The 14437-nt window shown below is 33.4% G+C and overlaps 1 protein-coding gene across 1 annotated transcript; it reads left to right on the forward strand.

The window, feature by feature from the left end:
* Positions 1 to 165: 165 nt before the first annotated feature.
* LOC133184459 (nuclear protein localization protein 4 homolog) lies at positions 166 to 13726 on the forward strand. Its single transcript, XM_061319547.1, has 15 exons — positions 166 to 268; positions 1106 to 1189; positions 2266 to 2378; positions 2679 to 2909; positions 3022 to 3070; positions 3643 to 3737; positions 3882 to 4005; positions 4468 to 4647; positions 4983 to 5144; positions 7680 to 7806; positions 11075 to 11235; positions 11439 to 11618; positions 12088 to 12204; positions 12441 to 12552; positions 12830 to 13726. Exons 1-15 carry the CDS (start codon positions 248 to 250, stop codon positions 12994 to 12996), a joined length of 1923 nt encoding a protein of 640 aa, XP_061175531.1. The 5' UTR covers positions 166 to 247; the 3' UTR covers positions 12997 to 13726.
* The last annotated feature ends 711 nt before the right edge of the window (positions 13727 to 14437 follow it).

Below are 14437 nucleotides of genomic sequence, written 5' to 3' on the forward strand. Positions count from 1 at the left end.
GAAACTTCCACTTTTACAGAAAACAGTACTATCTCGATAGGGTAAAGATAAAAACATGAAGACCATTACGACAATACAATACATTTGGGTTGGAGAGTATTTATCTTAATCATTTAGACGTTTTACTAGAACGGGAAATGTATTCCTCTGTGAACACGTATTCAACATTGATCAAAATTAGTGGACAAGCAAGAATTTGCAAGTCAGCTGTTGCAGACGAATGTTGGCTGTAGATTTTAATTAAAGGATGTCAAAGTCTAAACTGATTGTAAGCTTCACCGATAATTTAGAGGTTTTTCTGTTGTATTCCATGAAATGTATCAGAAAATTCAGGTTAAATTGATTTCAAATTCTACCTCAAAATGCTGCCGGTTTGTTCACCTCAAAAATATACATGAACAATCAGAAAGGTTTAGTAAGGTTTATATTTATCTCATTTAATATACACCTAGTTGTAGACATGGTTTACCAGGTTTGTGTAATTTTTCTTGTGTTATTCCATAAACATACTAACTTTTCTCTACATAGTTGTAACTGTAAAGTATGAAAAAATAAGCAGTTTAGTTCTTTAAAGTTCCCTTTTCTATAGGATGTGTCATGATACAATTTGTTCCGCTTTCAATCTATATTATGCATTCAGGGGCTGACAAATATATTTTTGAGCATTTGCCTTAGGGAAACAACTAAAAAAATTCATTTGCTGTTCTTGTAATTTTACTTGTCATACCTAAATATACTTAGATGTGTAAACTAATAAACAAGATTAAGTAATTAATTTGGGTTTTTATTTCACCTCATGCCCTTATTCATGGTAGTACAAAAGCATATGTGCCAAACTTGTTTAACAAACAAATAATGATTTACAATGATGGCACATCCAGTGTAAAACATATTGCTGTTAACCTTCTCTGTATTTGGGAACTCCCTGAAAAATATACAGTGTGTAATATTTTTCTTGCTATAGTATTTAACTTGGGATCAAGTATCTTACCAATTCAAGTAGTTTTTTTTATGTTGAGCTTTTATTATGTACCTTAATTAACAAAGGTTTTGCATTTTCTCGTTTACTAATATATTGTGTTCATCTAACTCTCTGTAATTGAAGATTGTCAGGATACAGTCAGCAGAACATGGGACAAAGAGAATTGAAGCCAAGCCTTCAGAAATAGTGGCAGATTTCTTGAACAAGGTAGGTTTACAGATTTTGAATACTATCATCATACTTCATCAAAAGAGAAAATGAGTAAAATTTCTTATGCATAATTAAATAATCAAAGGAAATATATTCATGTACTGTATGGGGGAAATAACTCGAAGTGTAAATATTCACTACATTCACAGTCCATTTTTAATCTGAGAATATTAAAGTTATAAAATATTAAGCTTTGTTTTTAAAAAAAAAAAAAAAAAATTGAGTCGGCTACCAGCAGATAATATTACAGTCAAAGACATTCAGTACTTACAAGTGATACTTGTCCTTTATTTAATTTCCATGTTTTCCTTAAATGAAATTAGCATAGACTGACCTACGTTTATAGAAGAACAGTGACTTTATTTGTTTGATCAGTGAAAATGCAAGGGTTGTCACAGAGTCTCCGAAAACCAAATATTTCTATCAGTCATTCAGACTGTTGACTAAATGTGTTCTACCAGTCCAAAGCAAATTCCATCAGTCCAAATAAATTCTAGTATAATTCATGATGTAATTCAGAAGTTGTTTCACCTGAAAGTATACATCAATTCATAGGGGCTTGCTCCTGGCATGTAATTATTATTTATTTTAAAAAATCATATACATAATAATAAAACATCACGTGTTGTTTTAATATTACATATTTCATTTTTCTATTGGTTTTGCCAGTAGGACCGATGGTTTTCGGAAACTCTGTTGTCTGTTTTTATTATATACTCTATAAATAGTCCCTATATAATCTACACAAAAGCAAACAGTTCATAATAATACCTATTCACTGGAAGCCTGGGGTTGGATGGGGCCACAATAGATCAATTGTATAGGAAAAATTTTGAAAAATCTTCTAAAGCCATGATTAGTCAAAGAAATGTGGAAGCATCCTCGGTAAGTGTAGATTCAAATTTGTTCAAATCATTACAATATAATATTGCAAATAACTTATTTTATATGAATACAAACCGCTACCATGTCAGAAGTGAGATAAATGTGAAAATTACAACCCATGGAATTAGTCCCCCATACAGTATATTCATGTAGAGCTTTGAAATGAGAGTTATTGATTTTCATAACAGGTACAGGAGGAGTTTGGATTAGGTGATACTGGATGGGGTGTCTACAAGACGCGTGATAAGAAAGAATGGATTAGAACATCAAGGGCAAAAACTCTTGATACTTACAAAATTAAGTATGTATGCATATATTTCATAGTTTATTAGGGCCCAATGAAATGTTTAGAGCTATAAAATATTCCATGTTTTATATTAATTCCTTCAAGAGACACTCTGTTTTAAGTATATAGAAATTAAAAGATGCAATTTGAAATTAAAAAAAAATAAATCTGATTCAAAAGAAAATCATTAAACTGAGGATACATGGCATGGATGATATGCAGTAATCAAAAGCCTCCAATGTAATAAAAAAATGTAATATTTATATTTGTGCAAATGTGACCCATAGTAAATGAAACTTCTTTTTTTTTTTACAGACATGGAGACATGTTGTTTTTGCTCTCCTCAGACCGTAAACCGAGTAATGCCAGCTTAAACAGTATGAGTAGTGGGTCTGGGGCCTCAAACATCACAGGAGTTATGGGTTCTGTTAGTATATCTGGCTCCTCAGCATCCTCAGGCACCTCACAAACCGTAGTTGAAGATGAAGTAGATCAGCTTCTATACAAAGAAGATGGCAAAATTTACAGGAAGAGGAATGAACAGCTGTAAGAGAAACTTGTATTCATATTGTTTGAATGTACATCTCTATCAGTTCATGTTAATCTAAATGAGTGAATGCTTGCATTATGCTTTATTGTTGTGTTTTTGTTTTTTCAGATGTCGTCATGGACCTCAAGGAAAATGCCTGCACTGTGTTCCTTTAGAGGTCAGTTTAATTTCCTTGTAACATATTATCAAAATGAAAGATTGCAATTTGGTAAATGTGATTTTGTCAAAATATTCTGGGGGATGGTGGTGGTCCTTTAAGTTCTGTCAACACAGTCAGAGCATAGTGAAGAGCATGCTCTGAATAACATCAGTTTTTAAACTGAAGCAATCTACTAACAAATAAGTTGATGTTGCACAAATTTCAACAATCCCATCTAAATTAATCTTTCGCTAATTATAATGACCTTGTTCGTAATTTAAACAACCTATCACTGGGTCTTGTTTCATACCATTTGCTTGGTCATTGCTTTTGTACTAAATTTTACTAGTACTACAGAGTACTTTATCTACCTGATCAATACATAAGGCTCATGACAAGTGTGACTGGTTGGCAAGGGAGGTTTACTCCCCCTAGGCATCTGATCCCATCTCTGGTGTTTCCAGGGGTCCGTGTTTTTGCCCTGTTCATGATTTGTTTTGTGTACTGGATTTTTGAAATTGATCACTGTTCGTTATCTTCACCTTTTACGTGTACATCTAGAATGATGTTCTGCCATGTCCTTTTTTTAGCCCTATGACGAAGAATTCCTTAACAGCTGTGACCCTCCAATAAAATTTTTATCCTTTCATTCATACATCAGAAAATTGACAAGTGGTGTTGATAAGTAAGTACAGTAAATTTATCTGCCACTAACATATTTATGCAATAACATCAAACCATTTCAAATATAAAATATAAAAGATCTGTGAAAATTTACATGTAGATAAAAATATATAAAGTAATAGAAAAGTATATTCATTGATTTCAGAGGAAAGTTTGTGTCGTTGGAGAATCTGAGTTGTAAGATTAAGCCTGGTTGCAAAGAACATCCACCCTGGCCAGGAGGTATATGTACCAAGTGTCAACCTAATGCAGTAACACTTAACAGACAGGTCAGTGTACTGTGAAATCATATATTTTCGTGGGGTCAAATTTTCGAGGTTTGAAGAAAAATATTGGTTCGAGGGGATTTGATTTCGTGGTTGGGGAAGTGGTAAGAAGTTATGTACCGGTATATGAAATTTTACATTTGGTGGAGGACATGAATTCGTGGGTCTCTTCATACCTCGAAAACAACAAAAATTAAACCCCCGTGAAAATTAATGATTTTACTGAATATATTATATGCGTGTCTGTGTAGGTTTGGGATATCAAATCAAATTCAATTTGCAATTGTTATAATGCACTATAAGTATTAAAACATTGAAATTTTATTTGTAGTTATTATGTTATATAAAGTGTATTGAATGAAATTTTAATTGAACAATACATCTGGATTTAAGTTGAAATCTTAATAGTATTAACTTTAGTTTGAGCATTAAAATTCTTCAAAAATATGTAAAATATTCTTTCAGAGGTACAGACATGTAGATTATGTAATGTTTGAGAACGCCTCAATAGTTGACCGATTTTTAAACTATTGGAGAAGAACAGGAAGTCAGCGACTAGGAATTATGTATGGACGATATGAACCTCATAAAGATACTCCTCTGGGTATCAAAGCTACAGTATCTGCTATCTATGAACCCCCACAGGTAAACAAAGTTAATCCTGGAGAAAAACCATTTAGTGCGGAACAGAATTGTATTGTTTTCAGAGGGTTACCAAAGAAGTACTGTTCCTAAGTGATGTACAGTAAAATCATAGATTATTGTTTTTATTTTTTTAAAGAAATACTTTTAAAAAGTTCAAAAGTTAAATATTGCCTCAAATATGTTGAGTGAGTGTTTATATGCATTTGCATTTCATATCTGTCATTTACATTCTTAACCTAAATATACATGTAATTGGAAATCTAAAGTAAATTGGTATGAGTTAACTGTCTTCTATTTTGGACATTTGTATGTAGTTTTTTTTTTCATTTTTGTAGAAAAGTAGCAAAAATATGTTAGAGCTGTTGGAGGATCCTGTAGAAGAGCAGGTTAACAGAGTAGCTGATGCTCTCGGTATTCGTCCAGTGGGCTGGATATTTACAGATCTACTCGCTGAGGATCTAAACAAAGGCACTGTCAAACATTTCAGAGGAAACATTGTAAGTTTTATTTACATGATCATTATGGTGTATACTTTTGAAAAAGTTAACTATTAAAATTTAGATGATCTCTTGTCTAGTAAATTGTAATGGTGATTACAAGATGTACATGTATACAGTACCATATTACAGGTTATTTTAGCAACTGGTGAATTAAGCAATTTCATCCTAAAAACAGACATTTATTATTTTAGTGATTTGGGGAATAACATTATTCATTTTCTATGAAAATATTTCTGATTTAATAATTAGCAACATTTATTATTAGCTTTGTCAAGACCATCACTGATAATGCCAGAATTAGATGGTTGCTAAAAATCCCCATTTTAATTAATGTATTTTACCAAAAAGTTATATAATGGATGATGGTATAGTTTAATTAAGATATTGTATAAAGATACATGTACCGGTATATGATATGTAAACATGACAGAAATGTACACTGTAAAATATTGAAGCCATACATCTGAAAGAATGAAAAAAATTTGGACATTGAGTGTCATTATATGTTTATTGCAGTCCGGAGGACAGGGCTGCTCTATACATATAAGTTTAAGTGTTGGTATATGGGGATTGAGGTGGGAGAAGTTATTCAGAATTAAAGGTTTTCTAAACATTAAAAAGATTGTTAATCAGAATGTTCTTTCCCTTTATAAATTATGAGATACACAATATATTTACTTCCATAAAGTGAATCTGTAAAAATATATATGTTTTTCATATTTATTATATAAAGTTGCTTATCATTTACTATCGAAAAAACGACGGGTCCCTTTTTTTAGAACATCGAATTTTACTTATCGCATAAAAACGTACTTTACATAGTTGTGTTTTATATTCTTAAAGTGATAGACATTTTTGAAAATAGGTGATGCATGTGTCTGGTTTCAATTTATATTTTATGCAGCCAACATTTACTTGAGGAATTGATAAAGTTTAAAAGGATATCGTTTTTGTTCGATTTTCATCCGACTATAGGTTTTCAAAATATTCTTGACTATCGTCTCCATCATTTAGACGCATGCCTTTTTTACACATATCGAAGCGGTTTGATGATCAAGACTCATTTCCATTGTTTACTTTATTTATTTCCCGGGTGACAATTGATGGTTACATCAATGTTTTCTTCTTGTTGCTTGGTATGTGTAGTTGTAATTTTAATACAGAAGGCAGTGCTCTAATTCAGTAGATACAGTATATTTGTCAGTTGATCTTGAGTAGTTTGTGACTTATCAAAGAAGCCCTGTTTAGAATGGGAATTCATGAAAATAAAATTACTGTGGAATTCAGGAAGCAGAAAACAGATGAATGAGGTAGATGATGAATTATTATGAAAATGCAGGAAACCATGTAGTAAAAAGAAATAAAGGTGGATCTGTTATCTGTTTATTAGGTACAGAATGCTTTTTTAGCTCACCTGGATGAAGTTGAGATGAGCTTGTGCTATACTCTAGTAACTGCATTGGCATCCTGGTGTAAGTTTTTAGCCCAAGTCCATTTCCAAGTAACTACATGTACAAGTACATGTAACAACAAACTCAACCTGGATCAAACTTGCACACTACCAGACTTGTTTCAGATGCTGGATCTAATCAATATTCTCTGAATGAGTAACCATGTTAGGGTTTTTAGCTCACCTCAACAATTTGGGGGGAGCTTATGTACCCTTGGCTTTCCAGGTTAAAGTTTTTAGAACAATTTTCTTTCTAAGTAATTCTGTGCCCTATATTGATCCTAGTTGCAGTGATAATGCATCTAGTATGTTTCATTGTACCGTTCAGGTTTCGTGTTCATGTTGGATCTGACATACATTTTGCAGATGAGTGACAAGGTCAAAGTTTTTGGAGCAAATTCAAGTAATTATAAGCCTTATGGTGACTAAACTTACATCTTGGGATGCACACTACCAATTTTTCTTCGGATGCTGGATCTGACCTATATTTTCTAGATGAGTGACCAGGTTAAAGTTTTTGGAGTAGGTTAATTCTTACTCCTACAAGGAAGAGTCTCGGTTATTGTCCCTATGCTCTTTTTATACCTTGCCAAGTCAAAAGTATCTCACCATGGACTGTGAAAGCCCTGCAAGCTGGAGTAGTTCATTCTTAGGTAACAGTATGCCCTATGGTGAATAACCTTGCATTTATGATTCATCTAGGATCACACTACGAAACTTGCTTCGGTTGCTGGATCTGACCTATATTTTCCAGATGTGTGGTCAGGTCAAGAAATTGGAGCTGGTTCATTCCAAAGTAACTTAAAGCCCTATCTGGACCAAAGTTGCATGGATGATTCATATAGAAATATGACTTGCTTTGGATTCTGGATATTACCTACATTTTCTGGATGTATTATGATTGAAGTTCATTCCCAGGCTGGTATAAGCCCTGTGCTGACCAAATTGCATTGATGATGCATCTAGGAATGCTCTTTCCCTTTTTCTTAAATAACATTTGTCAAGGAGAACTTTGTAATCTTTGATTACTTGTGTTTTTAGGCAGAGATTCTAACCGAACAGATGTGTGGTTCATATTGTAGAATTCCTTTTTTCTGAGTGCCCAAGAATGCATCATGGCTGCTGATTTTCAAAATAAGTATACCAATCCGTGTAAACTCTCACCTGATGGACACTTTGGATCCAAGTTTGTAACAGTTGTAGTCACAGGTATGTATACAAATCACTGAGACAATATAAAGTAAGCCACTTGGAACTGTATACATTTTGTCATAGCTTGGTATGATTACAAAACAATGGACCTTTATAAAATCATGGCATCAAGATTTTAACTGTTTATGCAATATATGGGGGAGGAGAAGAAATTGAATATAGAGCATTTTATTTTTTTTTCACTGAAAGCACATTTCAATAATTTTTTGTATCACATTACCAAGTATGATTTTTTCTTCATAAATAATATAATATCAATTACTTTATCACAATTTGGATTTTTAATGAATTTTAGTGATTTACAAGGTCATCAAAGTTCATTGTCACTGTATCTTAATGCCTTTTATTTGATTTCTTGATTCATTTTTGATGGGAAAAATATCTAATTTACAAATATCATTTGAGTATGACAAAAAGTGCCATATATGGATATTAATTTTGAGGTCCTAGGTAAAGTGAAGATTAACCCCAGTATGCTTTAAATTTAAGCTAGAGACAGAATTCTTTAAAATTGTTTCTTATTGGAGCTCTGTTATGCAGATCCTTATAGTGTTCAGTCTGTCTATCTGTTTTGTTCAGAATATGTTTTCTATCCCTTTAATTCAATCTGGTTCAGACTTCACCCTTGGAGTGCTCGTGGGTAAAGAATGTGCAGTGACTTTGAACCAAGTTTGTTGGTCAGAGGTTAAGATCTTCGCAATTTTTTGTTGTGAGCTTATTCTCTCTCCTCTTTGTCTACTACAATTTATACTTCAATATTTACATTTCCAATGTCTTTGTCCGAGATAAAATTTCAAATAGTAAAAATACTTTATTTCTACATAAATCTACTGGTTCATCGAAAGGCATGGTGAAAAAAAATCACGTGCGGGGCGGGACAAATAGAGACAGAAGCGGGGCTTGTAGCACGTGAATTTGCAGAATCAAGAGCATGTAAATATAAGGAATAACTGTCAGATTTTTTGGTTTCATGACGATGATCAATCGATTGGCTTGTGTGATAATTTTATGCATAAACGCCTTCGGCGTTTCTGCAAATTATCACGCAAGCCAATCGATTGATCACATCATGAAACCAAAAAATTAGACAGTTATTCCTAAAATCAATGCATGCCAGTGAGTAAGGTGTGTGCATTAAGTTTCTAAGGCAAAGGTTAAGGTCAAAGTAGACCTCTAGGTAAAAAGGTCAGAATTCATGATCAAAGCAAAGCTTTGTGTAAAATCTTTGTCTCTGTCCTTAGACCACTGTGGATCATATTTCACCCGAAGAGTTCCCTTGGGTGAAGAGTATGCAGTGTTTGAACCAAGTGAAGGTCAAGACTTTTAGGTCACCTGAGTCACTCAGGTGATTTATTGCTATTTATTTTTGTCTGTTGTCTTGCATCTTCCGTCATGTGTTGTGCGTCTTGCATTAACATTTTCAACTTCTTCTCTGGAACCGCTGAACCAATTTCAACCAAATTTAGCATAGAACATGTATGAGAGAAAAAGGAACAAAAATTGTGAATTTCAAGGTCCCTGCCCCCCTTGAGGGATGGGGCTAAAAGCATCAAAATTAATTCAGTCTTTAAAAATCTACTTCTTTACTCCTGAACATCAGGCAGTTGAACTGTTGCCATGATTATAATAAGCATTGAAGCCTCTACCAAAATTATGAAATTCATGGCCCCAGGGTCAGGGGTTCTGGAGTTAGGGCAGTGCTCTGATGATCATATAGTGAAAATGCATAATTTTTTTTTTAATCTTCTTCTCTCCCACCCCCCCCCCCCATGTATATACAGCAGATAAACTACATGTAAGTGCATGGTTATGATGAGCAATAGTTGTGAAATTTGTGGCCCCAGCATTAGGGGTTGGGGGTTGGGAGGGGTGGTATTGATTATATAGTGAAAATTCTTTAAAAAATGTATTCTCTGGTGTTCTGGTGTTAGGGTAGGGCTCTATGGATTATATAGTGAAAATGCATTTATTCTTTGAAAATCTACTTCTCTTTTTTGGTATTATATTGTTTGTTTGTTGTTTAATGTCCCTCTTGAAAATTTTTCACTCATATGGAGACGTCATCACTTGTCGGTGGAGAGCTGCAAATTTTGACCTATACTCGGCACTTAGGGCCATTGAGCAGTGAGGGATCTTTTTCGTGCCAGCACTTACTGCAACACAGGACCCTGGTTTATACGGTCTCATCCGAAGGACCGGTCTCCACATCCCACAGTGGGATTCGAACCCGCGATGTAAGGATCAACTCCTTACTCTGTGACTCTAGAGCAGAAGCTCTAACCAATGCGCCACACGGGCGACAAATATTAAGCAGATGAACTAAGTGCATGGCTATGATGAACAAGGATGTTTCTTCCAAATGGTGAATTTCTTGGCCCCTGGTTAAGGGCTTCTGGAGTTAGGGCAGACTCTTTATATCAGATGGTGAAATGCATAAATTCTTTATATATCTTCTTTGCCCCTTGGTATTAAGCAGACAAACCAGTTGCATGGTAAGGATGAGCAAGGATGCCTCTTCCAAATTATGAAATTCATAGCCCCTGCATTAGGTGTTTTTTGTGTTAGGGTGGGAATATGTTGAATATACATAGTGAAAATGCACTATTTCTTTGAAAATCTTCTTCTCTGCCCCTGGGTATTTAGCAAACATACTAAATGCATGGATATGATGTGCAAGGTCGCTTCTTCCAAAATTATGAGTTTCTCGGCCCCTGTGTCTGGGGCTCAGGCTCCGGGGCCATAAAACTTTTGATCTCAGTCTCACTTTTCTACTATTAATTCCTTTGATAAAAGTGAGACTGAGATCAAAAGTAAGCTAGTCTAAGTTTTATGGCCCCGGAGTGTAAGGGCGAGGTCAATAGCCAATTGCCTGTTAGCCTTTTTCATGTGTCAGCTCTTTTACACTGTAAAATCTAGAACCAGTCTATGTCAATTAATCTTTCTACAGGGTACGGTATTGCCAAAAAAAAAAAGGTTGCAGTGACCACATTTTGGAATTTATGACTGTACATAGTCAAATTGTGTTTGGATTATATGTTACACAGCTTGAGATGTAGAATCATCAAATGTCAGTTAATGCTTCTTTAGAGAAGATGTGTTGCATCCCAAGAGTATTTAACTATGACCTCATTTTGAAATTAAGTAAAAATGTGTATGAATCATATCTTATGTTGTGTGGGATTTAGAATCATCAGCACTTAAGTTTGTATGGCATTATAAATATATCACGAAAAGAAAAAAATGAATATTAAAACTATGCTTCTAGGTGATTCCTCCAACCAGATCCATTTTGAGGGCTATCAGGTGTCAAACCAGTGTATGGCTTTGGTGAATGATGACTGTCTAATACCAACTAAGGATGCCCCAGAGCTGGGGTATATCAAAGAATCTACAGAAAAACAATATGTTCCAGATGTATTTTACAAGGTTTGCTCTCATTTTGTATTACTTCATTTTTAAAGAAAGATACCTGGGTATATGGAATAATGCTGGTGTTATAAAGGGTTTAAAGCATGTCCTCTATGAAACATGTCAGTCCTATGCCAGATAAAGTGAACAAAGCTTCTGGAATTTATAGAAATAGTAAAACAAAATTAATTTGCAAAGAATTAAATGCTCCATATGACTAGGTCAAGGACACTTATGGTAATGAGGTCACACAGTTGGCTAGACCATTGCCAGTGGAATACCTTCTGGTGGACATGCCAGCAGCTTTTCCACTTTCTGCTCAGTACACATTTAAAGCTCACCTGCACACAGAAGCCAAGATGTTTGCTGTGGAAAATAGACAGACAATTGGAGAAACACAGGTATTTATTCTCTGTTTCTAAATGTATTGTTTAAATTGTTTTTCCCCTGTAAATTTGAATAGGCATTTTTCATCATGCAGTAGAAAATATCATTCTTTAAAGAAAACATGGTATTAATACTTGAATCAGAGAAGTGGATAAGTTTGATCTTAGTTTTCAACCCATGTAAGCAAATTTTCTTTACTGTAAATGAGGATATTTATGTATGTTGTTAATTAGGAGAATTAGTGCCTGAATTGTGTATTTATTTTGTTAAAACTGAATAAAACATGCATAAAGGCATTGGTACATGGGGGAAATTTACACTATCTTTCTTATCAAATATTTAATGTAAATTACCCTAATATGTAAATTTTCACATTTATATATTTATATTTAATATATTCAGTTAACATCCAATTTTATAGTTTAAATACATTTGGGAAGCAGCAATACTGAAGCAAATTAACAAAGTGATTTGTTTTTTAAGGACTATACCTCCCTCTCTACCTATCTACAACAGTTTCCTCCAGACCGGTTCTTAGAAGCAGTGTCAGACTTCCATCTTCTTATTTTCCTTGCTACATCAGAGATGATTCCACTGAAGGTAAGTGTGATCTAATATTATGATTTAGATATTAAAGTTACAAGGAAAAAGGGAGCAAGAAGAATACAGACTGAAATTGAGGTTACCTAGGTTGTGAAGATTCCAGATTGTACAAGTCATAGCCTAGAAGCTTGAGGCATCAAAGGAGTCTAAATTTTTGTATTGCTTGGAATGTATAGACTTTTCCATATTTGTTAATTTATGCTTAATAAGAATGAAATCAAACTTTCCTGTAGGACACTTCAGCAGTGTTATTAGAGGCAGTGAAAGCAAATGATCTAGACAAAGCATTTCAATTCAAGAAGAGTCAAGAGTGGGCAACTGTGGAAGAAATCATGGCTGCTCATGGTAGGCTGGGTTTATTTTCCATATCAGAATGCATTCATTGTGTTTCATATATAATGTTTATGTTCTAGTTGATTAATACTTCTTTTGAAGTGCAAGTAAATTATACAATATGCTTAAAACTGTAAAACTGTCTTAGGAACAAATACATGTATGTCTTTAAAATATCATGTATTAAATAGTTAACAATGAAGTATAAAATTGCCATAATTTAAACCATATTGTAAATATATATGTTACAATATTCTGTATCTCATTCACATGTGCTTTATATATTTAGAATCCTCACCCAGGGTACACAGAGAGACCTCATATGTGGGTCCAGGAGCCTCTCCACTGCCCCCAATAGGATCTGGACCAGGGGCTGGATTATGGACCTGTGCCCATTGTACCTACCTTAATACACCAGAGAAAAATGCATGTGACATGTGCTCATTACCCAAGTGATTCAATAAGTGTCTCTTGTTTAGTATTGTATGGCAACAGTTTGAAGATGCAAGTCCTGCTAAATGCAAATCATTTCTAATAAAAATGGACAGTTTTCAATGTATTTATGTAAATCTGTTAATAAGATTTATTTTCTATTTGTATTTATTCTCAGGTAAGAAAACACATTTACAAACAAGGAAAATACATGATGTGTATTTATTAGTGGACATGTATTTATTTTTGCACATCTATTTTTGTAGGCTTAAAATTAAGACAAAAGACAAAAGGCTTCAATTCTAGTGCTTATACTTTTATTGCTTTTTCTTTTTATTTGATATGGAATAATATGTCAATAATATTAAAAAAATAGTCTATCTCCAGTGCATTTTTCATAATATTGATTTCTACAAAATAAATAAATTCTTATTCCAGGATATATGTATCATGAAAATAATAAAAATAGCAATTCCTGTGTTCTCAAAAACTATTAGCAGTCATTGAGGCAATCCAGTTCTACATTGAATAAATAAATGACATTTGGAAATTATTCATTGTTTAAATTAATTGATATTATGAGAAAGAAAACATTCTTTGTACATAAATGTAAATTATTGCTGTCTTGAAAGTGAAAGTAGTAGATTTGCATGTTATGAAAATGAACATCAAGTTGGTGCATTTTGTTAAACATTGATAGATGATTCAGAGTGGATATGAAGATGAAGTCAATAAATATTTCAATGGTTATAAATCTTTGCTTTTTTATTAGGTTTCACTTTTAAACATCCTTGGTTTATACTTGGTATTGATACCCACATCATGGAATACAATCCTGTAGAGAAGGAAAGATAATAATTTTATTGAAGACATTTTTTTTTCTTCAGTTTTGTCAAACCTATAAGTGTTCTTGAACTCTATGTAAAATTTGGTTTGATATCGTTTCTGCCCTATGTGAAGCACACTATTTCTGATCATTCTTATTAACCAATGTGAATATTTTTTTTATTTGCTAATTTGAGCGATTTTTGAATAATGCCCTGATATTTATATTTTGTAACTTGCATAATGTATCACGTATTTTATTCTGGAATTCTTTGTAGAGTCATACTTTATGGAAAATCATAAAAATGCGTGACTTTAATATTTTTTTTAATATACTGGGGTATTAATGCCATATTTCATACATGTCATAAAATAAGAATTACCGCTTACTGTCTATTCTTTTAATTGTTAAATATCTGGTTGGTTTCTTTGTGTGGGAGTTTTATCCCTGTCCAACTGCAAAACTCTCGGAATTTTTTATGCAGACCGGAAACTCTCCGGTCTCTTTCGTAGGGCTACAGTTCAGCAGATAAACCCTGCTTCCTTGAATGCTTTGTTTCCATCTTTTTACAAAGAACATTTATGTATGTACATAAGTGTTTACACGCAGCCAAAAAAGACGCATTTTATTTATTGTGTT

This window comes from Saccostrea echinata, unplaced genomic scaffold (genome assembly GCF_033153115.1).
Source record: "Saccostrea echinata isolate AGI-Se365-2 ecotype Australia unplaced genomic scaffold, CSIRO_AGI_Sech_v1 ptg000010l, whole genome shotgun sequence".
Lineage (NCBI taxonomy): Eukaryota > Metazoa > Mollusca > Bivalvia > Ostreida > Ostreidae > Saccostrea > Saccostrea echinata.